Raw genomic sequence first — 27,720 nt, 5'->3', positions numbered from 1 at the left:
TTTTTGTGGTATGTGTGTCCCAGCAGTAGGAACTGGAATCAAAGTCTCGACAACTCAATTATCTTTATTCCTTCATACAATAAAGTTACATGGTGTGATGAAGGGACTCTACAGCTTACTTTTGGTAACTGAAGAATTAAAAATATCAAATAATGTAACTAATTATTTTATTACAATTATTGTGTATTGAAAAAACAATTTAAGCACAAGCTGGATGCCAATGACCCTCAGGGCTTCGCTATCCACTTCATCCAAATATAAAAACGCACTCTGTTTACCGGATAGTGTTTAGACTTATTAATCAGTGAGATGCCATTACCAGCGCTTTTATCTGGACGAGCGCATGACTACAATTCAAAAGTTCTGTCTCTTGTGCAGAAACTTCGTTTCTGAAACACTTTATGGAAACTGAATATTTGTTGTCAACTTAGCTGAAAAGACTAAGGAGGGGAAGTTTAAAAAAGTACATTCACATCATAGAAATAACAATTGACAGAAGAAACCCTCTTCAATCTACTTTTGAAATTTGGCCCTACCAAGAAGCAAGCTTTAAAAGAGGGTGGCTGATCTTGTTTCACAAGCGAATTTTTCGAAAAAATCACGAGTCACGTATATTTTAATCAGCAATTATCTTTTCTTGTGTGCTAGGTTGCACGAAATGAAATAAAAAATTCACAGGTCACGAATGCCTCCGGAGAAAAATCACTCCTCACGCCTGCTTTCTAAATTAACGAACCATGTTCGCCTCTCTGTAGAATTCACGTGTCACACATTATTTTTGGCCTTAATCACGCGTCACGTGTAAAACCTTTGCCACCCTCTTGAGACTGTTTTGGAGGTGCATTCAAAATTGTGCGAGTCTGAAAAAATTATGTATGTTCGAAAATAATCTATTCAGCAATTCCTCAGTAGAACTCTCTGATCCTAAATATTCGACGATAAGGGAGTTGTTTTCACGCTCTCTTGCTTGACTCTAACAAATCCAAAAAAAAGTTCCAGGCTACACCACCTATCAGAATAAAGTAAAAAAAAGAAAAAAAGAAAAAAAAAAAAACAACAACAACAGCAACAAACAGTTAGAAATACAACATTTTTTGTGATAGGGCGTTCACGCTGAACTTGATTGTGTACAGTAACATTGAAGATACCATTGACTGAATCAAATGCACCGATGAGAACTCCGATTCAAAAAATGAGCGGTAATTCGGAAAGTAAATGAAATTGTTCAGGAGCTAAAGTGGAGATAGGGGATGGCCACTAGGCCTTTATTGATTATGCTAGCATAATTTTTGGCATAATTTGAGCAAACTGGGATAATTTGTGCCAAGTAGCAATGCTAGCATAATTCGCATATTTTGATTGTTATCGGACCATTTTTGATGCTACAATTTGATCATTGTTCATCTCTACTCCCAAGCAATTGGTGACGTTACTTGATGTTTTAAGTTTTAGTTCAGGTAGTAGCATTTGTAGTTCACTGTGACTCACTGAGCGGCGTCTGAAACAATCTGAACCCGGATTAACATGAACCACATGTTTATTTGAATTTCATTGCGGATTTGTTGCATTTCTTTCTTGTAGACCAACGGCTTCTAATTGAAAAATGTATTTTTTGGACTTATTTGCAAAGTTTTCAAAGAGCATAATTTTAAAAAAAGGGGTATAACTTGGAAAAAAGAGCATAATTTTAATCATAATTTCGCCAAAAAAGCAATGCTACTAGCATGATATGCTACTTTTTTTAGCATAATCTATGAAGGCCTAATGGCCACTCTTTTGTCGAGGTTAGTCTCGTGCCCAGACCTCCATTTCAGTTACGGTTACACGGTAGGACCTGGGTACGAGATTAGATTCAAAATAAACCTCCCCCCTCTCTCTCACCCTGCCCATAACGTCAGGTGTCCCTGACAGTTCCTTGATACCAATTTATAATCCTGAGTGGAGTGGTGACTAAAGTGTGTTACCCATAAACGCGAAAGAAAGACAGCCCGTCTTGCTAGACTCGGACTCGACTCTTGGATCTTGGCGAACCGACGCGCATATCACATAAGGCTATCACTTCCCTCAAAAGGTTAACCTCACCAAAACAAAATTAAGTCACTACGTACCTGTGTACCGGACAAATGCAAAACTTAGTACCAAAGTGTCAAGATCCCAGAAACTGAGATCCACAGGGCAACTAACCAACCAATGAAAGAAATCTTTCGCTGTGGCAGCTTCAGCGTGGTGGCTGATGCTGTTGTTGGGGTTTCTGTTGTTGAATAGACAAAGAGTAACCTGTTTTTGCTTGTTTGTTTGTTTTTTTGTTTGTTTGTTGTTTGTTTGTTGTCAATTGAAAACTGCTTTATAACAATTACTAAATTTGGGAAGGAGACCCACCGGTAGTCACTCTAAAGCTTACGTCACCCAGTGTTTCTCTCCTGTCATAGTTGCAGCTAATTGGGAATAGCATGTCCATCTTATACGAAATCCCAACACCAGTAATGCGACGGATAATCTCGTTGTTGTACTGCAAGAACTTATCATTCACAAGGATTCTCTCAGTTCCGCAGCCTCGCATAGGAATATGGAAAAGAATATGAGTAGCATTCTCATCCTCTGCCAAGCAGCTTGTGTTTTTCAGATGCATTCCTTCAGCAACAAGATCTGGGTAATGCGCTTTGTCGAATTCGGCGATTATGTATTGGGGCATACATGTCACTTTGGGACCTGAAGAAAAGAAGTAGAAAACATTAGGGAAAGAAAAAAGGGGTTGGTGGGGGGGGGGTGGGGTGGGGTGGGGTGGGGTGGGATGGGGGTAAGGTCGGAAGATATTGTTTGCGTCACAATAAGATTCACCTGATCCCCCCAAGGCTTTGTAGTGTTCTACTGATCCTCTTTCCTTGGAAGCCAATTTTCTATAGCCCCCTCCCATATACTCTTTTATCAACGACTGATTCCCTCTCAGTTCCTCCCGAAAACCATATGCTCCTCTCCAAAATCCTCCGACCACCCCCCAGGTGTTAGATATTATGACCGTTCCCTAACCGCTACTTGTTGTCTACGATTGAATTTCCAGCGCAGAGACGTAATGCTAGCAATTCAATAAGCAAACTACTCAGCGGTAATCGACTGTGGCAATAAAAATGCTTGTTCGTGAAAGAGAAAACTCATCTAGATTCTATTATACGTTTTTCATTTTTATACGAGAAGAAGTATTTTTTTATGTTTCGGTGTCTATTTTAGAGTTTTGATCTTTGTTCTGATGGTTTTTCCTTTTTTTCCAGCTGCTGTTAAAAGGTTTTAATGTCGCTTTTACATCGATGACAAACATTATTTCACCTACTCAGAGACCTGACCATGTAGTAGTAATAGTAAAAGTAATCAAAGTTTAATGTCTTTACGTGGGGCATGGTTACCCATATTGCCCGAGCCAGAGGCTCATGTATGAAACGCAAGACAACAACCCACCCATCCCATCCTAGGGGAGGACATCCATCATACAGTAATCTCGTACGTGGGAAATTAACGTCTCCTACCCCTAACCCTGCAGGAGGCGGGACCTCCATTTATTCGTCCCTATCCGAGAGGACTAGAATATCTAAACCATTTCTTGATGTTATATAGAAAGGCAGCATATTCTTCTCAATCATTTTAAGACATTGAGTGTTGGTCCGGCCGGGGCTCGAACCCTCGACCTCCCGCACATCAGTCCAGCGCTCTATCCATTGAGCTAACCGGGAGGCGGTTTTGATTTAAGAAGTATATGTGTGTGACGTCGGGCTACAACTGAAAAAGCCAACAATAACAAGGTCTTCGGGGGCCGTACGAGGGTTTCAATGTATGTCCTTTTCTTTTAATACCTGGAAAACCGAACAGCTCAAGTCGGGCACACGGATAGTTTCTGAATTTTCGAGGATATAAACGGACATATCTTCCAACTGGATATGGCCCCAACGCGTGAAACTCGGCCTCTTCCTCCTGATCGTTAACTCTCAGCAGAGTCTAAACACAAAAAAAATTACTAACTATATAGCTCTGACTCTTATTCAAATTACTTAAGAAAGAATAGGTCAACATATATTGTATTGTAGAGTTTCTTTATTGTTTGTGTTACGATGCTGGTGTTTAAGTAGTTTGGTATAGTCCAGATTATAGTAATGTAGTTGAGTGCAGTGTAGTATTTTTAGGTGCAGTTTAGAGCAGTGTGGTACAGTAATGTCTTGTGCTGCAACGTGTTACGCCGTGTGGTACCGTGCCGCGCCGTGTCGTGCCACGTCGTGCAGTTGGACTTGGTGTGGTGCGGTGTGGTGAAAACAACGGTCACACGTAAGGCATGCGCGAGAGGATAAATTTTGGGCGCCCGCTCGCCAATTTTCAGCGCAAAATTTCTAAGGAAAACATAAGAAACAACTACTGTGCCGCAAAGTTGCAACGTTGATAGAAATTTGTGATTTGAAACAAAAGAAGGGAAGAAGAAACCTCAAGACTATTACACAAAGCTTTTACAAGTGCGAGTATCCCTTTGGTTTTCCATTCTATTTTGATCTTTACCTGCCGAAAAATTTACCCGCTTTTAAAACACCGTGACTTGCCGGCCACTTATGTGGTCGTTAGTAATCCGTGTGAGAGACAATTTGGATCTGACAGCCCGAAAGCATCACAGTACACCTGTCATTAAAACGTTCAAAAATGTGCGGACGTTTTACCACAATGTTGGGTCTGTGTGGTGTTGTGTCAAAAACAGCAAAGTAAAATTTTGCCTCAAAGGAATTGAAGGAACACGATTGGGAACTTGACTATAGAATCAATGCTCCTTACCTTGGAATATGAATTAAAAAAACTGCCGTCAGTAGAGAATTCCAGGTCGAAAGATTCGACGTTCCCGAAACTTCCACCCTGTACTATGACGCCACAGACCACGTAATCTCTTCCCATATCAACTTGAAGATACTCGTTATCTCCTTTATTGGCGGCGCACCATCCCTCACCCTGTACATCACCTATACGAGCGTGGTGAGGGGATGTCTCAGAACTTAGGGAAGATGAAGCTGTGAATTTGTTATCTGGTATCTTATTTCTTTCACTAAACCCTATGTTGAAGTTCTGGCACCGTTGACCTTTAAAAGAATAAAGTGTGATACAAATTGTTGTGTTTTAGAATCCTTCCGATTGTGAATTGTACTCTTTGGTAAATGACAAATATACTGAATTCATCACTATTGAACTACCTAAAGAAATGTCCAAGCTGACCGAGTTTAACTGACTATCTGTGAAGATTGACTGGCTGAGTGAGTGAGTGAGTGAGTGAATGACTGTCTCACTTAATGTCTGACTGCTTCATAGACTAACTGACCCACTGTTTGACTGACTGAACGAATGAATAAGTGAACTAATGGCTGACTGAACGACCTACTGACTGATTTAGGAAGTGAGTGAGTTGCTGACTGAGTGATTGCGAACATGACATCGATTATACTATTACAGTCGATCTCGCCAACATGTCTTCTGCAGTTCAGATGGAACAGCATCCAATCCCGAGGTCATGAAGTGCTCGCACTCTGGACCAAATTTTTTCAGGCCTCCTCTCTTAAATCAAACGATTCTTTTCTCTATGCTGCCTATTAAGTCTTATCTGAAAACCTGAAGATGCTTGTTAAGAAAAGCTAATTAACAAATGATAAACACCACAGCGTACACTATTGAGTTATGGATGCACGCGGGCATTTATGGGCAAATGGTGGACGCTAAATTGACCAATCAGAGCGCGCGCTTTACTTTGGTTATGTTATAAGTGCAGTTCCCTACCGATCCAGGTTCAGTTCGCGATATAATTGCTTCCTAGTCTTTGCTATATACTTCATTTATGAAAAACAAACCACTTGTCACTGCCTTTTGCCGCTATATACGTACTCAGCACAGTGTAAACAAATTGTGATATTTTTTTGTGTAAGAAAACTTATCGTCCTACCTTCAACACAACGCCCATCCAGAAAGAGAAGTTCCAAAATTACCAACCAGGATAATTGTCGCATTTTTTGTTGCTGTCTTCAAAACTCTTAGCTTCAAAACAAACATACCAGATCAGTTTAAAAGGAAGACGCTCTCAAGCATTGACAACATCGTATTTGCATCAAAAAGACCGAACCAACACCTCGAGGAGAACAACTGAGGTTATGCGCTGCCTCTCAGTGCTATGACAAATGGTAAGACATTTTAATCTTCTTGGATCCTTAATTAATCTTCTCTCTTCTCAGGGTTAGCAGAGGACGTTAAAGAACCTACACACTTCTCGCGATAAGTAGTGAAGGTACGAAAGAAGCTCCCGGTGTTCACAGTGGTCTGGCCTTGTTATAGTTTATACAGACCCCAGATTTAGAGTTGAACTGGGCCAGCCTGTCCAAATATCGCACATAAATAACTGAATAAAATAAATGGACAGTTTATTAGAAATGACTTCAACAAAGTCTGCATTTTCACAAACCGTGACGTCAATGGTAATTTGAGGGCTAGAAAAGTTTAGTTAAAAAGCTGCTCACCGAATGCAGAATTTCCGTCTCTCAAAATGATCAGCGGCAGTTTTTGAACGTAAAAAAAGTAATAATATATCTCTTTCAATTCAAGCTAAGGCAGGCAAAATTTATTGCCTTACAAGTAAGTTTACTGATTGTTTTTAGTCGCTTCGAAGGAGCATTCAACTAAATCAAATATATCTCGAGCAGAATTTTGCTTTTTGTTTTTGTCTGTTAAATTATCTTGACTGAAGTCTATTTTGATCCAGCAAGATCTTCAAGTTTATGTAAACTTTTCTGTTTGTTAGGACTGAAATGTTTGAAGAGCGTCACGTTAGATTCAAATTGTTTCTATGCCAATTGTGACCGCCGGCCTAAGAATGCATAGAATCCTTCAGAGGAATTTAACTTTGAAGTCGATCAGATTCATTTACAAGTCCGGTCGTCCTAAAAGTAACACGAAGGAGAATAAAGGTAGTTAGGAAGTAGAGAATGACGAAATTATGGGGTCGTGTTAATCTTGTCCAACCGGAGAAACAACGAATTTTAACAAAGTTATGACAATTGCCTAAGTGAGTTCGACGGGCCGTGAAGACAAGCCTCGGCCTTGCGTGTCTTAGAACACTCTGGAAAGACAAATAACTTTATTTCTTCGCGTTCGTCTCATTCTTAATATTGGAAGAACTATGAAGAAACAAAAATCTTCTTTTTAATCCTAAACACACTGAAACGGTATTATTTTACACCCTTTTTGTTTTCCAATCAGTTAAAACTTAGTCATAGTATTGATCGCGTAAAAATGGTCTGAAACATTTTGAATGACAACACAACCACAAAAAGTTGCGAAACTTGACAAGTTCCATGTCTTGCCTTTAGCTTTCGAATGACCTTTATCCTTGTTGCTAAAACATTTAAACCAGTTACAAAATATTTAAATCGTATTCTCCATTATGAAATAGCTTATGTTGCTCACAGAAATAAACAAATATCTAACTTACAATATCCCAAGTTCGATGGTATAATAACTGAACCTCCACGCGGTGAGAAGTTGACAAGTGATGCAGGGCTGCTGTTTGTGGTTCCCTCAAGATGTTTTTAAGATGCACTCATTCAGCCTTTTGCGAATTTATCTCACACAGATGTGAGCTCTGTAGAGCATGTACTACACTTGCGCGATGCTTTCTAAGCCTTTGGCAATTTGATTATTGCGTTGGAGAACTGAAATGAATAGACCACGAATTTATTAATTTGATTTACTCACTATCATTGGTAGGTGATTAGGTCTCCGGCTATGACGAAGTGTTATGCATTAATTTACTCATTGAACCGATACATATCTCAACAGCAGTCGATAAGTTATTTTCCAAAAAGCTTAATTTCCAAGTCTGTTAAACTTCTCGATGTTACGTAAAACTCTTTTAGGGCGAAAGGTTATTCAGTTTTTTAAAATCTCTTCCAGACGTTTTTAAAATCTCTTCCAGTTCGTGAAAAGTCATTAATTTGACTCATTCGACCGTAGTTGTCACAGAAAGCCTTAATCAGAAATCAAAACAAACGATCTCTCTCGAACTCACAGGAATTAATTCCTGGTTTCGATCAACAAGTCTTTTCATTGTTTATTGAACGCGGAATGGTTTTCATCTATTATAGGTGCTATTTCAGCGGCAGTTCAGTTCTCAATTGAGACAGTATAACCTTCATTTATGACACTCTTAAGAACTGGTAAGAGTGTCCCGTAAATTGAAGTGTTCCTTCGATGAAGTATCTAATTTCTGGTAACAGTATTATCCCTGAATCAAACATTTTGGTCATTCGAATGAAGAAAATGGTCAGATTCAATGAAATATATGAAGTTCATATATTTTGAACTGCGGTATTAGATACGTATGATGCACGATCCTCGCAGTAGATAGCGCTATTTAAGCAATAGCGAAAATCAGACCTGAAAAAAATCAGGCCTGTACGGTACTCGAACCACTGACCTCTGCGATACCAGTGCTAGATACTAGTGCTACTATGTTAGGTTATTACGAATCAACTTAACGGCCTGTTCCCAGTTGGCTTGTTAGCTCAATTGGTAGAGCGCTGCACTAGTATCGCAAAGGTCAGGGGTTCGAGTCCCGTACAGGCCTGATTTTTTTCAGGTCTGATTTTCGCTATTGCTTAAATAGCGCTATCTACTGCGAGGATCGTGCATCATACGTATCTAATACCGCAGTTCAAAATATATGAACTTCATATATTTCATTGTATCTGATTTATCCCTTTCACGGGTTTATTACGAATCAACTTAACGGCCTGCTCCCAGTTGGCTTGTTAGCTCAATTGGTAGATCGCTGCACTAGTATCGCAGAGGTCAGTGGTTCGAGTCCCGTACAGGCCTGATTTTTTTCAGGTCTGATTTTCGCTATTGCTTAAATAGCGCTATCTACTGCGACGATCGTGCATCATACGTATGAAGAAAATGATCGCGAACTCACGAATTAAGCTCTTTATTGTTAGACAAATTTTCCTTGTAAATACCACTGGAAATGTATGGGGAACTTGCATACTGATGTTAGGTTATAACCCGTACGTTAATTTGAATATTATTCTTTTTCGGTGCCTTTGCCAGGGAAGAGTTGTATCAGCTGTACAACAAATTTGTTAGAAAATCAGATCTTGAAAATTCCCTCTAAAGAAAAATGTTGTTTATAAACGTACACGAGGCAGTTTCATACTTTGTGCAATTGTACTGAACCCTCCATACAGTTCTTTATACATTTCCTAAGGAGCTGGCGAGGGGAATATGTTCAACAATCAAGAGCTTCTTTGGTTGGTGATTATTTCCTTTATTCTTCTGACCTTATTGTCTGATTCGGGGGGGGGGAGGACATTGTGTGTGATTCAGGAGGGAACATTGTGTGTGATTCAGGGGGGCACATTGTAAGGAGAAATTAGATACTGTTCGAGTCACTTTTATGTTGTGATTTTTAAAGTTTGTAAAGTTTGCGAAATGAAGTGTCGCGAAAATTAAGTGAACAACGGTTCATTTCGACTGATTTGTGCCGGAAAATTTGTCAATAAAATCATATCTCGCATCCATGGTCGTTGTCGATCTCTTTTAACCAGCTCCCTCCCCACCACCGATTAAAAGAAATTAGTTCAGATGTTTCAACTTTTCAACTCACATCAGTACTCAGTGATGTCATCGAGGGAGAGAGAGAAACACTACCACTTTCCAAGTCAGAAGGAATTCCTTTAATCAAAAACCGTATTTTCATCTTGAACAAAATAACATTTCCTTTTTGTTAAAATTCTCAAATAGTCCACCTTCAACACGATTGGCCGCGAATCACGGAGACTGGGTCTGGTATAGAACGTAGAGTCTTTCTTGTTAACTCCCAGGAAAAAATTTAAATATGCTCTTTCCTCGGTTGAAATTTTTGAGAAAAGGGAAAGATAAGACAAGAGAGCAATCGAAACTACCCAAGAATATTTTCTCCGCTTCTCAGTCACTCTTCCTTGGAAATTCCCGAGGATGACTCGTCTTCTTACGCTCACCCAAGGCCCCTTGACTCCTCCCGTCCAAAAGGGGTGAACCTGGCTTGTCGTGTTTCGACAGGAGGCTCGCAGCTCAATTTTCCTCAATATGGTGACTTAACGAACAATCATGATACGCATGCTTAAGTAGAGTCCCATTTAATCAAACTTATACTTTTCCCACACCTCGTCAAAAAGCGGTTTGCAGTTGATAGAGGCACCAAGTTTGGCACACAGTAAAAACGAGCCCGACATCTTCCGATGGAGTGAGTACGTTTCCTCTGGGGGTGGAGACAGGCGATGACGCAGCATGACCGGTATCAGTTTCTTAATGCGACTGGTAGTGTCCTGGGCCTGAAAATTGAACGGTTCGTTCTTGGAAAATGGCTCTCCAAGGATCATCACTGCGTCTGCGTGTGCGTTGATCATCACCTGTACCATAAGGAGAACAACAACAAAACCATAAAATAAAATGCAAACAATTATCATCAAAGGTAACAAATACAATTACACAGCGGTTAAGAATGAGATTCTTCATGGTCGTCGCTTATGTGGATACTCCAAAACCAGATTTTCGAGTTATGACTTGAAACCATTAATTCCGCTTTATTTCCGAATTATTCTCGTTCAGGCTCAGTTGTCATGAAGTATTAAGGATCAGATACTTAAGTCAAGATTTAAGATGAGGACAAAGATCGGGACATTAATTACCGATAATATAACTTATTCAGTTAAGTCCTTACTCGGAAACCTGATTTTGGAGTATTCATTTGAGAAACGACCGTTTCTTGATATCTTAAGGAGGCAATCTCGAGCCCAGGAACATTTCGGCTTCTTGCCCATAGTTCGGTCACCAAGAAATGACTCGTTGACCATACCGTTAAAAAGGAGCCGAAATGATCCTAGGAATGATATCTAGAAATATATTTTGATTAGTTACCTTAGACTCGTATCCAGTAAGAAATCCAAGACCGATAGAGTTGTCAATCACCATGTCTCGGTCTCCAATGGCTGCGCCTCGGATTATCTTGAAGAGAAAAGATAGGCAAGTATGGCTTTCAAAGATGTGTTTAAAGATGGCACAACAACTGGTTTTCAGATCATTGGAGGCTTCATTTGGCACAGTGGGGAGGAGATCAATTCTGGGAATGAACAGTTCACAAAGACGTATTGGAAAGTAATCTGAATCAATGATTTCTGAGCGAGGCGATGAGGGTATAAGACGGAAAGTGAGCAATTATGGGCTCGTCAGAACGGCAAAGACATCACTGACTGAATATTCTGAAATCACAGAGCGAGTACCTTACTTCGAATAGCACCGTGTTCAAACACAGAAAAATGTTGATATCTTTTGGTTCATTTCCTTTATCCAATGTTATTGCTGAGATTCTGAGATTTCTAGCCAAAAAAAACATTTAAAATGTCTGATTTTGATGATAAAGGAAAATGGGGGGGGGGGGGGAAGGGAATCGCTGTAATTGCTGCAACCCATTCTACCTGTCTGTGTGTGAGAGTGGAGGAACAAAGGGGCAAGGCACACACTGTAGGTGCAAAGAGAATTAAAAACAGCATACCCTTACCTTAATATACTTATCTACAAACTTCTTGCCATAGGTCCGAGATGCACCAAAATCAAGAAGACAGATCTGTCACAAAACAATTAAGAGAAATGAAAATGAACGTTTATCAATCAGTGCCCCCCTTATCAAGTTGTAGCTGATCTCACTGATCAAGTTGTTTACTCACAGTGTAAAGATTTCATGGCTCACAAAATGTAGCACAAAATAACAGATTGTCTACAAATAACTTGCATATTGTTTTACTTTGTTATTTCTCTTCAACTTTTCTTTGAACAGAATATAGCTGCAAATTTTCACCTTATTCAAGGGTGTAGCAGAAAAAAACCAAGTCACATCTTGATGGTCTCATCTGTTACCACATAAAAGTAGCCTTGGGTTTTATCATGTCTTGTACTTTCTATTTGTGTTTACAAATTTGTACCACAAACCTGTCCAGTGGTAGGGTTGTAGAAGAAATTTGACCAGTTAGGATCTGTCTGCATAAATCTGAACTCAAACAACTCTTTTAGACAGAGTCTGAGGATATCCAGGCACACCTGAAAACAACAACAAAGCAAGATGAGGTGGATGGTCTACAACATAATTGGAACAATTTCCATGTTTATCTCAAAGTGACCCACCATGTCTCACGTTTTGTGTGGGGACATTCATCCCTATTTCTTATCTGGTGAAACAGGCATCTAAATCACCTACTGGTCAGGGGTTTCATTAAGGGGCCTGGGCACTGGGCAAATTGACTGGCTGTGAGGGAGGTTTTGCCAACCTGTTTTGACCATTTAGAGGAAAGTTTATCTGATAAAGAAGCTCAGTTCAAAATGTTTTGCCCTCCTATGGAAATCAATTGCCCTCCAGATGAAAACAATAACGAAACCCCTTACAGGTCTGCTAATTTGAACTTTTTACCCAAAACAAGCATGGCAACCTTAGCTTTTGTGAGGCACCATGGCAGCTACTTTTCTTCAAGAGCCAGCAGTACCTTATCAATGGTGTCTTGGTTCACATTTTCAATTTTGTCTAGTGATGTTCCATCTATCAGCTCTGTAGTCAGCACTTGTTTGGACGTGAGATCTTCAATAACCTCAGGTACATAGAATTCTGGCATATTCTTCAACAACTCCCTTAATGGAAAGATCACATGATGAGCAATAATCTAAGGCAGCACTGGAATGGCAGAAGTTCAAACAGGTAGATAATATAGAGGGGGCTTTAGACCTACCTAAACTGCCGTGAATGTTTGGCCTCTCTGAGGTAATCCACCTCCCATGCCATCTCCCGTCGGGCGACATCAATGGCATTTTCTGCATACAACCCTGGTGCATTGTGGAAAAGTCCCCAAAAATTGAGCAGGAATCAGGTGTGCATGACTTAATTTTTTTTAACTTAACAAAAGCTAGGGGATGACTAAAGATTTTGGCCAGTACAGACAAGCTTGTGAGGTATGGACTGCACTGGATTTAGGAATCAATCACCAGAACTGATTTAAAGTGCTTGATGAAAGTGATCCTCCAGTAAATCCTTTTTGTCTCAGTAGTAAGGATGATAGACTTTGTCCCTGAATTAACCCTTCTCATCCTAAAATCAGAATGAAAAACTGTTCTCTATACATTTCCTAGGGTCCTGGCCAGGAGAACTTGTTCATCGATCAAAAGCTTGGACCTTTATTCTTAATATTTGATTCAGGGATGTCATTGTAAGGAGAAACTAACAGCCTACTTGTAGCCGCACCCTCTCCCCAACAAAGGAGAAATAGAGCTCCCTTGCTCCGTTTATCCTTTGTTGGGTGGGGGGGGGAGGGTGCAGCTACATGTAGGCTAAGAAACTATATGCTGGTCATTCTCAGGCATAAAGTGTTAATGTGGCTTACCTTCTGGTAAAAGATTGCCAACTTTCAACACGGTTATCAAATTATTAATATCACTATCAATGCTCTCACCAACACCAGGATACTGATAAGAAACAAACAACAATCACACTTCAAAACTAAAACTCAACAAGTCCTTGCTTTATCTTAAAACAAGATACAATACAAGTCTCTTCATTATTCTGGAGCTAAAAGAAAATCTTCCCTGTTGGATTTTGGTCTAAAACATCTCTCTTCTCTACTCTGCTGAAGATTTTTTTCGGTTGTCAGTCGATACAAAATCTGGCTGTAATTTTCCCACACTCTCTTGAGTATGGTCTTTCTTTCCCTCCGGGGAAGGACAAGGTTAGGCTCACTTTCCAAACAGCAGCTAGCTATCAGGCCTAAACATAATGATTGTGACACCATTAGCCTGTGAGACTTCACTTGGTTCCACCACACAGAGCTTTACGATGAAAAATAGTGAATCGAATACCTGAATCTTTATGGCTACAGATCTCCCATCTTTAAGTACTCCTCTGTGGACCTGACCAATGGATGCTGCAGCAAATGGTGTCATATCAAACTCTGAGAGCTTATCACGCCAACTGGCTCCCAGCTCTTTTACAAGCACTTTCTGTGGAAAGAAAAAATAAATTGACCTACAACTACTTGGTGTTATTAGATGTTTTTGTTGTTGATGATTGAAAAATCAGTTGGTAACAATAATTCTTTTTCCAATTATTATCATCAGCATGGTCCTGAGGTCAATGCATACTTGACTATTTTCTAGGCTAAGGAACAAACAAAAGATTTTTTTTTTTTTGAAAAAAAATTCCCTGAAAGCCCTTCATAAATCCTCAGATAGTTGTGAAAAACTCAAAGCTGGCCATGAGCCTTGATCCTCAAAGTTTTTAGCCAGCACAAAGTGGAGAATCAAGAATCAAGGATTGAGTTTAAGCCACATGAGTTTGACCTCTATTGCTAGTGCTACTTATTTGTGCTTATAACCCTTAAACCATAACAACACCAAAAAGTGTTCAACCATACAAGTGAGCAGCATCTAATTTCTCCCAATAACATTACACCTGAAGCACACAGTAAGGTTACAAGAATAAAGGTAATTATCAGCATCTAAAGAAGCTCTTTGTCAACACTTAGAAGAAATGTATAGAAGACAGTATAAAGAATATGCATACTCTGATGTTAGAGTTAGACCATGAAATTATGAGGCACAGAGGTGCTCATACTGGGCAAGATGATGATTCATTGTACCCAACTCTTGAGCATTAGTCACAGTAGGTTTCAACGATTGTTTGCTAGCACTCATAGGGTTGAGTGTCTTAGCCTATGTAGTGACAGGGTAACACTCACTTTGGAGTCCAGCCAGTTGAATGTACATATACCGTAATTTCCAGCCATTACCCGCGGGTAATCTGTTGATTTTGCCTTAAACATGTGCTACTGCAGGTAATAGGGAGGTGTAGGTTATGTGACAATTTTGAAATCTACTGGCAGTTGAATTGAAAAAATTCTCACCTACCTGCGTTTCCACCTCTCAGATGAATTTTATTGTATTAAAAGTGCCACAAAGCGGCATGAAAACATAATGCCGACTTGAGTTTATTTCATGCACAATTAGTGGCGTACCAAACAAATTAATTACTATCTGCATGTGTGGAAACAAAAACCTTGATGGTGACAAAAATAAACCAAGGATAACCAGTGCATCAGTAAGAAATTTCCAGTTAACACTAGCCTCCGCTGAAAAGAATTTTCCTGTTTTAAGGGACTTGTTAGGCCCAGTAGAACCGGAGATATCGATTTTTTTGAGAAATCAACAAATCAACATGGCACTGAACGATTGTTTGCACAAAATGTGGCCACAAAATCGCAGAGCATTTTGTACAAATTTCCTTTGCTTTTAAGGTGCGGGTTATCCACCAGTGCAGGTATTCTGTTTACTTTTTTTTTGCTGCATGCAATAATTGGCCGGTGTGGGTAATCGGCCACACGGGTAAACGGCCGGAAATTACGGTATGTTTGTGAAGCCCTTTAATACTAAGCCAACTTGCATTGTATTTAACGTTCAACTTACCTCCAGTTGCCATCGTGGCATGAAGTCTGCACTGTCACGCACCCTGTCAAATACTCTCTGTAGCTCAGGTGAAATAAATGAGTTGTCTGAGTAAAAGAGAAGTTATCATTAGTTTTTAGTTACGTCCAGAATGTCTTTTTCTTACTTCCAGTAAAAAAAAAAATTTCAATAACCCTCAATTAAAATTGCTCTGGAAATCTCAAATTCAACTGTTGACAACTTTTCCAAACTATTTTTACACACAAGGAAATGCAAATAAATTTGCATGTTTGTAATATCACTGAGTGACTGATTTACCTTGAATGCTGAGCATCTGACCTAACTTCAAGGCAGCCCCCCTCATTTTACACAAGGTGGTCACAATCCTTTCAGCATTTGCCTCTGACAGAAAAGCACTCCCAGTAATGTCTGTCTTACTAGATCCTATAGTGTAATACATTAAATAGAGACAAATAATTTGGAATCAAATTAAATAGAATCCTCTACATAAAAATATTCTCTACTCTCATAACTTGTCTGCTAGACAATGAAATTATACTGTATGGAGAGATTTCTCATTGGCCACATTTAAGAGTATAGGGGTTCACAAGAATCCTGAGTACCTGTTTTGCCGAGACCAAGCTGTCTCTTTGCTACCTCTGCCAGGGTACCTAGACCTAATCCAGCAACGAGCCCTGCAGATCATAAAATGATCCATTAAGAAAAAATAAAAAAAAAAATAGCATCTTCATAGAAATTCAACAAGTTAAACACAAATCAGAGACGATACAAAAATTTTATTTTTAAGGACTCTATTAATGCAAAACTTTTTGTTTTAGTCTTTCTTTTTCCTTTTTTCCAACTATTTATTTATATCCTTTATATTTAAATATCATTGTTATTATCTTTTAATGTCACCTGTAGATATAACCTATCGTGTAATTAGATAGCAATCCTTATCAAATAGTAGTAGGTTCTGTCCTTGCCATGGAGGTATCACAAAAAAGGTTTCCCTCTGTATTTTAACCCTTTACCTCTCATGAGTGATCAAGACAGAACTTCTCCTTACAATATCAATACAATGTCAAGCAGAAAAGGAGAATAACGAAAGAAGAAAATCCGGGGATTATCAGTTGATCCAATACCAAATTCTCCAAACAGGCATCATAAGAACTGTATGGCAAACAGTTAGGAGAATTTCTTATGAGATCATGAGTGAAAGGGTTAAAATATAAATGTAACACAGATGAACTTACCGCTGTAGTTCATAAGACGTCCTACTCTAGTAGAAGGGACAGCTTTCTCCTTTGATCTTCCACTCAGCTAAAGGGAAATAATTTGTAGTAAAGGTTATACTTGGTTATTATTTTTCCATTGAATAATTCTGGTAAATAGCTTTACCAACAAGTTGACAATTTCAGTTGTTTTAAATGTGCAGTTCAGTGTCATTATACTGATTCAAAAAACATAATTTACTGGGTAAGTGACAAAGATCTTAAAAAAATACTACATATTAACTAAATATACATATATTTGTTCTAGTGTGTTGTATTGCTGAGTATTTTTATAAGTTATTTATCCCCAAACTTCCTTATTTCATATGCATTTCTCATAAGGTGGGAAGAGGGAGATAGGTGGGAAGAGGGAGAGAGATCTTAAAAAAATACTACATATTAACTAAATGTACATATATTTGTTCTAGTGTGTTGTATCGCTGAGTATTTTTATGAGTTATTTATCCCCCAACTTCTTTACTTCATATGCATTTCTCATAAGGTGGGAAGAGGGAGATAGGTGGGAAGAGGGAGATAGGTGGGAAGAGGGAGATAGGTGGGAAGAGGGAGATAGGTGGGAAGAGGGAGATAGGTGGGAAGAGGGAGATAGGTGGGAAGAGGGAGATAGGTGGGAAGAGGGAGATAGGTGGGAAGAGGGAGATAGGTGGGAAGAGGGGGATAGGTGGGAAGAGGGAGATAGGTGGGAAGAGGGAGATAGGCAGGAATAGGGACAAAGAGAGAAGCAGTTTGTGACAAGTCAGCTTACATAATGCTTGCAACATATAACAGTAGCACAAAATAATAACTGTCCAAATAAACATCACAGTCTTGAGTGTGATCAGAGTTTCTGGCATTAAGTAGGAGTAATGAAGGAAGATCAAGAGCTTGAATAAATTTGCACTCTTGACTGATGAATTTCTCAATGGGAATGAGAATAAGACCAATACTCATGGTCTTAAAATAAGTGAGGAGAATTTGCTACCTTTCTAAAATCAAGAAATGGTAGATATTCTAGTCTTCTCGGATAAGGACGAATAAACGGTAGGTCCCGTCTCCTGCAGGGTTAGGTGTAGGAGACGTTAATTTCCCACGCACGAGATTACTGTGTGGTGGATGTCCTCCCCAGGGTGGGATGGGTGGGAATTGGCCCTGAAAAGCCCCTATGGGGAGTGGTCAATTAACCTATGTATGTATGTATGTATGTATGTATGTATGTATGTATGTATGCATGCATGTATGTATGTTAGAGTCTTAATGATGGTTGTTCCACTTCAATCATACACCTCCATTGACAAAAAACTGACTCTACCTTTACTAAATGAATAAAGGATATAAAACTAACTACTAGAAATAAGTACATACTATTAGATAAATACTACATGTATCATAATACTAAGAAACTAAGCAGAATTTTTTTAAATTATAATTTGTCTTAAAATTTTTATCTTCTCTTTGATTCAAATATTTGTTTTGTTTTCTATGGGATAAAATGTTTTCAACATCCATGCATTTGACTTTGCAGATCTGCCAGTTGGTCTAAAAGTTTAATTCAAGTCGTTATCATCATTACAATTCCATTAATATTATCGTCACAGTTATTACTACAGTATATAATGTCACTATCATTTTTACTATCTTCATTACTAATGATTATAGTTAATATCGTTATTTTACTCATTACATGGTAAACGTTTGATGCAAGCCTAAGCCAGGATAACAATAAATATCAGTGTCATGAAGAGGAACATTGCTGGTGACAGTGACAAGACGTTTTGTCAAACTGAGCGGAAGTCGAAACTGGTATTTATAAATTAGTGACCAACAGTGGATTAAACCCACGTGCATCTTTCGGTTACGTAATAGCGTAACGCCGAGTCAGACATGTACCGTACCTTTTGAGTTGATGTAGTTGGACGTGTAGTGATAGTTGGGTTCTGTGATGAAGGCTTTTTCCTTGTTCCACTTTGTAAATTCACTTTTGTTTTACTGGTAGAGTGTTTGTCAGAGGCAGTGTGAGTGACTGCAAGGTTACACGCTGATGTGGACAATAAACGTTTTGGGTGTTGTTGATAAACGATAGAGGAGTGAGATGATCCTCTTATACATGTACACGATTTCAACCTTCCCGCATCTCGCAGATAACCGCAATTTCCTCGGGAATTTTGTATGTGTTCATAAAATGTATTACTCGAAGGAGCAGCGATGCTTGAAGACGTTCGCGAAAGATGTGAATCCGATGTAGAAATCGCACCGTGCTCTCCGGAGATCAGTTTCGAAACGCTTATCAATCTCTTCCAAATTTGAAAATGCCTTTCCCTCAGCATGATCAGTCTCTTGCGGATAGCATGAATTAGGAGCTCTGAGATGGCGTGGAAAAATGCCCTTGATCAGAAAAGTTGCACTAAGTTCAATGAGTAAACAGACGATCACGATTTCAAGCTTTGTTTTCTTGAGCCCCCGCAGTGTTTGAGAACAGCAGATTATTTACCGATAGTATGTTGCGTAAGGATCAGGTAGTGTCCAAAAAAGTGCTAAGGTCTAAGAGGGCATAATGAGCCAAATATTTTGTCATTTTGCAACAATTTTCTATGGCCGTTTTATTTTTAGGTCATTTAATTATATTTTGAATACCACTAGTTCCAATGTCCAGGTGGAATCGAAGGTTTGGATTTACCCTTCTACTAGAATGATCTAAAAGAAACGTTTTTCTCCTATAAACACTCTCGTTTCCCGCATTTCGAATCACTGTGACAATCAAAAGAAAATATTCTCAATTCGTGAGGTTTTTTTTTCTCACAAAAGGCAAGGGTGCGAATAATTGCGAATAATTGGTTCTAGGCCATCTTGCCGTGACGATGGGTTTTTTGCTCGGTGATCTCATTGGTCAATGACAGATGACTTCATTCATCTGCCTCTTGTGTTCGAGTTTAGTTGAAGCCGCATAATTTTCTCTGTAAACTTCAGTCTTGAGGTCATTTGGGAATGAAATATATAACAAAATAGCTGTGGTTAACGGTCCCTACTGTAAAGGAAGACATCGGGAGGATCCAAGATTTTTTTCGCTATGAGTGCAGTGGACAGGCAAGGAAGAGATTACTTCGTTTCTAGAGAAGAATACGAGAGAATGGTAGAGAAAGTAAAACAATGTGAGGCCGAGAAACTCCAAGTTATGAAAGACCAGGGAAGTTTAATGAGAGAATTTAACAAGAGAATGCAAGTTCATTTAGAGGAAATACGTTTGCTAAAAGACGTGAATCATAAACTGCAGGCAGATCTTCAAGAATTGCGAGATTTGACCTGTTACTTGGACGACGATCGGCAAAAGTGCCGAAAACTTGCTCGCGAGTGGCAAAGATTTGGACGTTATACGGCATCAGTAATGCGAAATGAAGTCGCAAATTATCAAGAAAAGTTGAAAGTGTTAGAAGATAAACAAAGTGATCTTTCACAAGACAATGCCGAGTTAAAAGAACTTTGTCTGTATCTTGATCGAAAGCGAGAATCCGTCGCTTTAGAAAATCGAACGTTCTGCAGTAACTGCTCACAGCGTGTTGCGAGTAACGAGGGTTTGTCTCCGACCAAACAAAGCAATACAGGTATCTGAATTGATTTTGTTTATGTACTATTTCGGATATCTCCAATCTAAAGCACGTTTCTGTCATTCCTTTTGTTGCTGTCGTCGGTAGAATGAACAATACGCCGTCGGTGACAATATTTTTCCACCAAAGTAGCAATTTCAGATAAACTTCAGTGGTTTCCGATTTAGATTTTCTCAAAGTGGATTTCGTTTAGAAACTCTACATACCTTTGAAACACATTAACTTTTTTTTTTCAGGAAATGTTGTCGATGATCGTAGAAATTCTTTTTCTGAGAGACTTGAAGCGAAGTTAACAGATATTCAGGAAGGAACAACTCATGAGCGATCGTCTTCGGAAAAAGTTAGTGCAACGAGAAGGAAGTGAGAGGCGAAATTCCCAATTTTCTTTATTTCTTGTGTTATTCCTTAGCTAGAGACTCGACAATTTTAAATACCAATTCTTGGAAAACACTGCAATGATTTGGTGATAAAAATTATGCTCTTATCGAACGATACTGGAATTTGCGAGGGTTTCAAAACAATCGAGGCACTTGAATACGTGATTTACATACAAACACCCATGCCTGGAGTTACGTTGTTGACATATATTGAGTTTCAGGACAAGTGAACTCACGGCGATGAAAGATCGATCGTCTCTTACTTCAGTGTTCAATCGACCTATTATTAGTTAATTATCTTTACAAAACGACGTCTTTGGCATAAATGCGTTTCTCTTTGTCTTTGTGATTGAGCAGCGTTCCGCGCCATTTACTCCAACACCCCAGCGGGTGTTAGGTATTCAGGATTGAATCGAGTTATCTCGGCTTCCTAAAATATTGTACTTCGCCGCCAGACTAACCGTCATCTCTTGAATTTTATCGAAGGACATATCTTACGCCTCACACAAGGCCGATGTCGCAAAGAAGAGAGTTTCATTTACCTTTCCTGGAGACGTAGACACAGTAAGTTGATTCTCGAACAATTTTTTTTTCGATCATCATTTCCAAAAGTGGTTGTGACTCAACGGATTATCTATTTACTCCCGGGATTTTCACAAAGACTATCCTATCAAATATTTGAGGACGTTTTTTAAAGAGGATTTATATTATCTTACTTATCGTCATGTTTTTTTTTTTAATCCCAATTTTTTGTGGTTCAAAGTGCACCCCTCAGTTATTGTTGATATGTGATATGTGTATAGTCCTGGATTGGTGTGGTAGGGACAGGAAGGGATCATGTTCCAGGCAACCTGTCTGGTTGTGATAAAGGGCGAAGTCTCCATTTATCATAACTGCGAAATGAAATATTGATTTTACAGGGAGCAGAGATTGTTGCTTCTAAAGTAAAGACAAGTATTGCCAACAAATTATTTTTAGCTTCTTTGACATGTCTCAAATATGTGAGTTTATAAATCAGATAGAGGTAACATTGTCTTGATTTTGCTTGCAAGGTTTCAAAAATACATTGCATTCATGAATGAAAGATGATACTTCATAGAGCTGCAGAATTAAAATTGCTTAAGATATGTAGGGCTTGACAATAATGGTACCCACCTAGCCACAGACTGCATGTGGTAAAAATTCAGTTTTGGCTAGTGGTTTCCAATTTCCATCAGCCAGTTTGGCTAGTGAACAAACTGAAATGTTGTAACATCTAAGTTGTCCCTAGCCACTTGGCTAGTAAGTTGAAAAGTTAGTGTTGAGCCTTGATGTGTCATATCTCACAAAATCCAATACCAGAAACATGCAGACACTAAGATTTTTATAAGAGGGGCTGATAATACTTGAATTTCAACTCAAATATGTTTCAGGTCGTGATCAATAAAATATCGAGTTGAAGGATTGGGGCAGAGCATCTCTGTGTTTGTTTACCTTTTCGTATGAATGCATCCTTTTATTTTCAGACTACTATAGGAGTCATAAAGCTTACAGTTGAGACATGATTATAACCTGTTGTTTTTTTGTTTTAAAAAAGATTACTTTGTTTGTCATCAGTGGTTTCTTAATAACAACTCACTGGTCCTTAATTAGGAATATTCATCAATTATTCACTAAGGTGGAGGAGAACAATTGTTTTATACCAAAAAAATGGGTTTATTTCAATCTTTTAATATAACAAAAAAAAAAAGTTTGGAAATTAAACACTTACTGCACAGTTTTGTCTCTTCTGCTGCTTGGAGCTGAAAAGTACTGGTTATTCATTTTCAAACTAGCCAACAAGAGCATGCAAAAAGCAGTATTGACTTCTGTGTTATGTACTAATATTACTCATGTTTTTGCAGGATACAGATAGTGTTCCAAGTGACACACCACCAAGAATTCCCAGAAGTAATGGAATAAAAAGTGAGTTTTATTCAGGATAAATAGTTTGAATTAGTAACTCACAGCAAATAACTTAGAAACTGATTCAAAGACATAGATAAAATTTGAGTCTCAGGCGACTTAGTCTGTGGCAACAAGTGCCAGCTTGAATTAATACATCAAGGATTCTAGTGGGTGAGGCAGCAGTGTCCCAACAGCCCTTGCATTGGACTCTGGGTTAAGAGAAACAGGTTCTAGACCTGGCTGAGTCAATGTGTTGTGTTCTTGGGCAAAACACTTTACTTTCACGGTGCCTCTCTTCCCCCAGGAGCATGAATGTGTACAGTTGAACCTCACTTATCTGGACTCATGGGGGACTGGGCTTAATAGTCTGGATGACCAAGAGTGCAGATAATAAAAAATATGAATATAAGTGTTCCCTGATAATGGACCAGAGAAGCAAGTCTGGTTAATTGAGTTCCAGATAACTGAGGTTTGACTGGAACGGGAGATGTCGAGAGCAGGGGGAGGGGGGGGGGGGTAACCTTGCGGTGGACTGGCATCCCATCCAAGAAAGAATAAGAGGTACTCCTAATTGCTTCTTGCTACTTGGAAACTAGAATAAGCTCCAGCTGGATGGGCTAAGAGGCTTGAGTACAGAGTTTACCTGTACCTTTATTCCAGTACACTTGTTTGCATATTTTCTATCCTTTGGAAACATGGTGACATATGCATATGGGTGTCAGGGTTCTTGTCAAGAGCCAGCAACCTGTTTTTTTTACGAGCTTTTCAAGTTAATGTTACTGGCTATTTTACAGAGACCTGGGACTCAAATGTTTACCAAAGTTTTCAACAGGGGAGAAGGTAACAAAGTTACCTGCTATTTCTTATTATTTACCTCCTATGAAAAAAATCTAGCAAGAACCCTGGGTGTATGGGAGAATTACAAACATTCAGGTCTATTTTTAGTTTTGCTATTCAGGCCTGAGCTTTTAATTTTCTGACTAAAACATACACCACATAATGCATTTAATTTATACATGTGTTTTGTTTATATTTATCTCTGCAATATAGATGGAAATCAGCCAGGAATTTTGAGAAATGGCATGAAACCACTTCCCAAAGAGGTGCTTTGAAAATCTTTGAAAGAATATGAATTTTTCTCATTATTTTAGTCATTTGCAGAATAACATTAAAATTGTAATGTAACTAATCTTAGTCCTTTGATGATAAATCTGAGTTCACTCTGTTTTATTGTTCTTAACGTAATAGTAATAGTAATCAAAGGTTAATGTCTTTACGTGGGGCATGGTTACCCATACTGCCCAAGCCTCATGTATGAAACGCAAGACAACAACCCACCCATCCTAACCCAAGGGAGGACATCCATCACACAGTAATCTCGTGAATGGGAAATTAACGTCTCCTACCCCTAACCCTGCAGGAGATGGGACCTCCATTTATTTGTCCCTATCTGAGAAGACTAGAATATCTAAACCATTTCTTGATGTTCTAGAAAGGCAGCATATTCTTCTCAATTACTTTAAGACCTTGAGTGTTGGTCCGGCCGGGGCTCAAACCCTCGACCTCCCGCACATCAGTCCAGTGCTCTATCCATTGAGCTAACTGGGAGGTGGTTAGCTCAATGGATGTTTTCTTGATTACACCCTAACTCTCTCAACCCTTGACCCCTTAGAGTGACTAAAATCTTACTTCTCCTCACAGTATTGCCCCTGAATCACACACGAAGGTCAACAGACAAATTCTCCTTGTGATCAGCACCTTAAGAAATATATATTAGAAAATGTTATGGAGAATATGCATCCTGTTGTCAAATTGTAAGGGGTATAATTATTATAGGAAAACTCATTACTTTACAAGGGAATTCTGCATTACATTGCACGTGAAAAAACTGATATCACACGAACTGCGAAGCAATGAGAGCGATATCGGTTTTCAATAGCAATTTAACACGGAATTGACAAATCAAGTAATGGATTTTCCTTGAATCACATGACTGAATTAAAACAAGAAAAAAAGAAAACAGCATTGCTTGAAGTTATGTTTATGTAGATGCAAAACAATATCATTTAGCCTTGTGTTTACCTTGCAATTCCATGCCAAATACCTGGCTTGGTTAACCAATCAGAATGTGAGATTTTATTCAATGATGTGATTCTTATAGTAAGTCATATGGGTGACAGATGTAAAGCATCTAGAGGATTATAAGAGAATTCAAATGTTGACAATTTTTATGTGATCTTTTTGCAGGGTGACCTTCCCTTCCCTTCACCGCAGCATATGACGCCTGAAGCAGTTGCTCAAGCGATGAAGGTTTTAGAAATACACGAGAAGTTAGAGCATTCTAATAACCCAGGTGATTCTGATGAATCAGTAGATAGACTGGGTGACAATGAGGTGGAAGTTCTCAAAGAAATGTGTAATGTAAGTGTACATTATGTCCCTCCTTGTGTATGTTTGGTTTTGAGACAAGTAATCTGGGTGAAGCATGCTCACGAAGTTGAGGTTTAACGTTTTGACCCCTTAATCACTCATAAAGGTTAGAAGAATAACAAAAATGATCGCTAAGTTCTGAAATTCATGATTGGTCAACAAATTCTCCTTGTCAGCACCTTAGAAAATGTATGACTAAAAGTGTAGAGAATATGCATATACTGATGTTAGGGTATAAGGGGTTAAATGGATTTTAGCTACTTATTTCTCATTTACATTTTCACAAACGTCATGAATTTCAGGTTGTGTGGAGAAAGTTATCAGATGAGCCAGAACAGAGGCAAAATGGCACTAATAGGCGTGAGAAAGAAGAAATTCTTGAAGACTTATTGTAGACTCTTATGGTTTTTTCTTAAAATCTGTCTTGTTGACATTCTTTCTCGATATCACGGGGCAAAGCAAAGTAATATTTATTATATAGATTTAGCCAAACCTAAAAGCGGAGCTCCCAAGTTCATAATATTAATGATAACATAAAAGATGTGCATTTGTTAAAACTCGCCTGAGACACCCCTTCCTTTGTTTTGATAGTCTCCCCTACTTTACCCGTGCAATCTGAGGGCACGTACGCTCGGTCAGTCGCGTGACAACCAAATGAAGAGGTTGACCATATTCCATGGGTATAGGGCTCTGCCGGACACGCACATGGGAGCCCTGCTATTATTTAAATGTGTTAAATCACAGTCAAACCTGGGCTTGGACAGAAGTGGCCATTGTTTGGAGTTGGCCTTTATGGGGAGGTATGGCTTCTGAGTTGGGTCTCATTTAGCCTTGAGCACTAAGTGTAGGGTTGTGATGTGACAGCTTGCTCTGATGTTCTTTATGGCTTGAATGTTGCTTAATTTCTGCTTCAGCTAGTTTTGGCACACTGACTGGCCATGGCAGAGTGGTGGTCGTTGTAAAGAGGTTGATATAAAACTCTTTGCTTGCAAGAAAGAAAAAGCTTCCCTGGCACAACAAGTTGGTTCCTCTGTAATACCATTGATCAAATCTAACTTTAATGAAGTCAAAATTTATCTGTAGTGTTCATTTTGGAAGGTGAACCTTGCCCTGTGCTGCTTTGCTTTTTAGAGCAATGAAATTGCTGTGGTTATCTATTAACTGCACCACAGTGTGCATTAGTTGTTAATGGCTGTCACTCTGTGGTATTTTAATTTTTTTTTGTGGTACAGACGATAGATATTTTGCAATTATTTGCTGTGATGAAGCACGAACTGACATCTTTTTACTTTAACCTTATACAAGTCAAACTCTTGTGTATAGTATGAGCAAGAGAACTGCTGGGTATTTTCATTACCTCAGGAAACCTTTCCATGTTTCAAAGTAGACCAGTCCCTAGTGGCAAGTTATTTCCATCGCTGGGGTTTGCTTACAGTAGTTTTGAAGGCCAAGGAGTTAGCAAGGCATTTCCATGTCTGAAGATTTGAAATTTGTACCTAAGACTCTCTTAGGCAAAAGGTCTATTTGGGTGTAATGGTGATTTTTTCAGTGGTTTCCTATTTGTTTACCACTGGGTCAAGTTCTTTTAGATAAGCAAATGACCATGTTAGAAAGGTATTTAATGTGATGAAGAAGTTATTACAGTACTGAAGATTTAGCAAAACCTAACTATTGGAAATGTAAAAAGAACAGAGTGCTATTATGCCATTTTGACCTTTGTGACAGTATTTATTTAAATTTAAATGTATTAGGCAAGGGTTTATGATTTTGATACAGACATCTAGAAAGGAAAAACTGTAACCCCACTAGAAGGAAGTGCTGTAAAAAATACATACCAACTTTGAAGAGTTTTTTTTGCTATAGAAAATGTATACCAAGTTTTGTAAATAGAAGAGTAATTTATCTATGAATAAAAATATTTGATTGGGATCTTAAGTTTCAAATAGAGAATAAAAAAATGCTTGTGTGTGCCCTCATTATGTGCACTTCAGCACAAGCATTTGTTTGACTGCAGGAAAGCATCAGGAATTGAGCAATGCAAGTTAGCAAGAAGTCTGCCAGAGGTCTGGCACTAATAATACTGCGAGACATCTGATAAGCATCTCCCTGGAGTTAAGAAAGGCAAAAACTACTTGATTTGAATCTAAAGTTTCAAGTAGAGAATACAAAATGTCTGTATGTACCCTCATTATGAGCACTTCAGCATGAGCATTTGTTTGACTGCAGGAAAGCATATGGACTTGAGCAATGCAAGAGGTCTACTAGGGATCTGGCACTAATAATACTGTGAGACACCTGATAAACATCTCCCTTACTTACCATAAATCTTCCTGGGAGTTAAGAAAGGCAAAAAAATACTTGTGTGGAAAATGAAGTTTCGAATAGAGAATACAAAAATGTCTGTATGTGCCCTCATCATCTGCACTTCAGCATGAGCATTTGTTTGACTGCTGGAAAGCACCAGACCTCGAGTAAATGCAAGTTAGCAAGAGGTCTGGCACTAATAATAGTGCTGGACACCTGGCAAACATCTCCCTGACTTATCATAAATCTCCCCAGGAGTGAAGAAAGGCATGTTTTGCAGTGTTAATCAAATGAGGGCCA

At 38.8% G+C, this 27,720-nt stretch overlaps 3 protein-coding genes across 3 annotated transcripts; 1 reads left to right on the top strand and 2 right to left on the bottom strand.

Moving 5' to 3' along the window:
• Positions 1 to 150: 150 nt before the first annotated feature.
• LOC111334932 (epithelial discoidin domain-containing receptor 1) lies at positions 151 to 7,706 on the bottom strand. The gene is made up of 7 exons (XM_022940743.2): positions 7,490 to 7,706; positions 5,951 to 6,042; positions 4,801 to 5,099; positions 3,843 to 3,984; positions 2,380 to 2,709; positions 2,109 to 2,251; positions 151 to 1,009 (listed from the first exon to the last, which is right to left on the bottom strand). Exons 2-6 carry the CDS (start codon positions 6,012 to 6,014, stop codon positions 2,133 to 2,135), a joined length of 954 nt encoding a protein of 317 aa, XP_022796478.2. The 5' UTR covers positions 6,015 to 6,042; positions 7,490 to 7,706; the 3' UTR covers positions 151 to 1,009; positions 2,109 to 2,132.
• Positions 7,707 to 9,708: 2,002 nt separating this feature from the next.
• LOC111334931 (atypical kinase COQ8B, mitochondrial) lies at positions 9,709 to 19,237 on the bottom strand. The gene is made up of 13 exons (XM_022940742.2): positions 18,677 to 19,237; positions 16,767 to 16,833; positions 16,134 to 16,205; positions 15,829 to 15,954; positions 15,532 to 15,617; positions 13,930 to 14,070; positions 13,458 to 13,539; positions 12,810 to 12,903; positions 12,570 to 12,711; positions 12,022 to 12,129; positions 11,594 to 11,659; positions 10,954 to 11,040; positions 9,709 to 10,445 (listed from the first exon to the last, which is right to left on the bottom strand). The coding sequence occupies exons 1-13, from the start codon at positions 19,106 to 19,108 to the stop codon at positions 10,173 to 10,175; spliced, it is 1,776 nt and encodes a 591-aa protein (XP_022796477.2). The 5' UTR covers positions 19,109 to 19,237; the 3' UTR covers positions 9,709 to 10,172.
• Positions 19,238 to 19,692: 455 nt separating this feature from the next.
• Positions 19,693 to 27,045, top strand: LOC111334938 (coiled-coil domain-containing protein 85C). Its single transcript, XM_022940748.2, has 7 exons — positions 19,693 to 20,380; positions 20,620 to 20,723; positions 21,247 to 21,324; positions 22,644 to 22,704; positions 23,737 to 23,789; positions 24,934 to 25,107; positions 25,419 to 27,045. The coding sequence occupies exons 1-7, from the start codon at positions 19,849 to 19,851 to the stop codon at positions 25,509 to 25,511; spliced, it is 1,095 nt and encodes a 364-aa protein (XP_022796483.2). The 5' UTR covers positions 19,693 to 19,848; the 3' UTR covers positions 25,512 to 27,045.
• Positions 27,046 to 27,720: the final 675 nt, after the last annotated feature.

Source organism: Stylophora pistillata, chromosome 6 (assembly GCF_964205215.1).
Source record: "Stylophora pistillata chromosome 6, jaStyPist1.2, whole genome shotgun sequence".
NCBI classification, from domain to species: Eukaryota; Metazoa; Cnidaria; class Anthozoa; order Scleractinia; family Pocilloporidae; genus Stylophora; species Stylophora pistillata.
Note: the sequence above shows the minus strand (reverse complement) of the source record. Positions and strands in the feature narration are given on the sequence as shown.

What these genes read in the sequence shown, in the direction of transcription:
- LOC111334938 (XM_022940748.2), top strand. Translation starts at nt 19,849, where the DNA reads ATGAGTGCAGTGGACAGGCAAGGAAGAGATTACTTCGTTTCTAGAGAA. An exon ending in GACCAAACAAAGCAATACAG is followed by an intron (nt 20,381 to 20,619) that starts GTATCTGAATTG and finishes TTTTTTTTTCAG; the next exon opens with GAAATGTTGTCGATGATCGT. An exon ending in CAGAAGTAATGGAATAAAAA is followed by an intron (nt 22,705 to 23,736) that starts GTGAGTTTTATT and finishes TCTGCAATATAG; the next exon opens with ATGGAAATCAGCCAGGAATT.
- LOC111334932 (XM_022940743.2), bottom strand. Translation starts at nt 6,014, where the DNA reads ATGCGACAATTATCCTGGTTGGTAATTTTGGAACTTCTCTTTCTGGAT. An exon ending in GGATGGGCGTTGTGTTGAAG is followed by an intron (nt 5,100 to 5,950) that starts GTAGGACGATAA and finishes ATTCTTTTAAAG; the next exon opens with GTCAACGGTGCCAGAACTTC. An exon ending in AAGCTTTAGAGTGACTACCG is followed by an intron (nt 2,252 to 2,379) that starts GTGGGTCTCCTT and finishes ATTCAACAACAG; the next exon opens with AAACCCCAACAACAGCATCA.
- LOC111334931 (XM_022940742.2), bottom strand. Translation starts at nt 19,108, where the DNA reads ATGCTGAGGGAAAGGCATTTTCAAATTTGGAAGAGATTGATAAGCGTT. An exon ending in CAACTACATCAACTCAAAAG is followed by an intron (nt 16,834 to 18,676) that starts GTACGGTACATG and finishes ATTTCCCTTTAG; the next exon opens with CTGAGTGGAAGATCAAAGGA. An exon ending in ACGTCTTATGAACTACAGCG is followed by an intron (nt 16,206 to 16,766) that starts GTAAGTTCATCT and finishes TATGATCTGCAG; the next exon opens with GGCTCGTTGCTGGATTAGGT.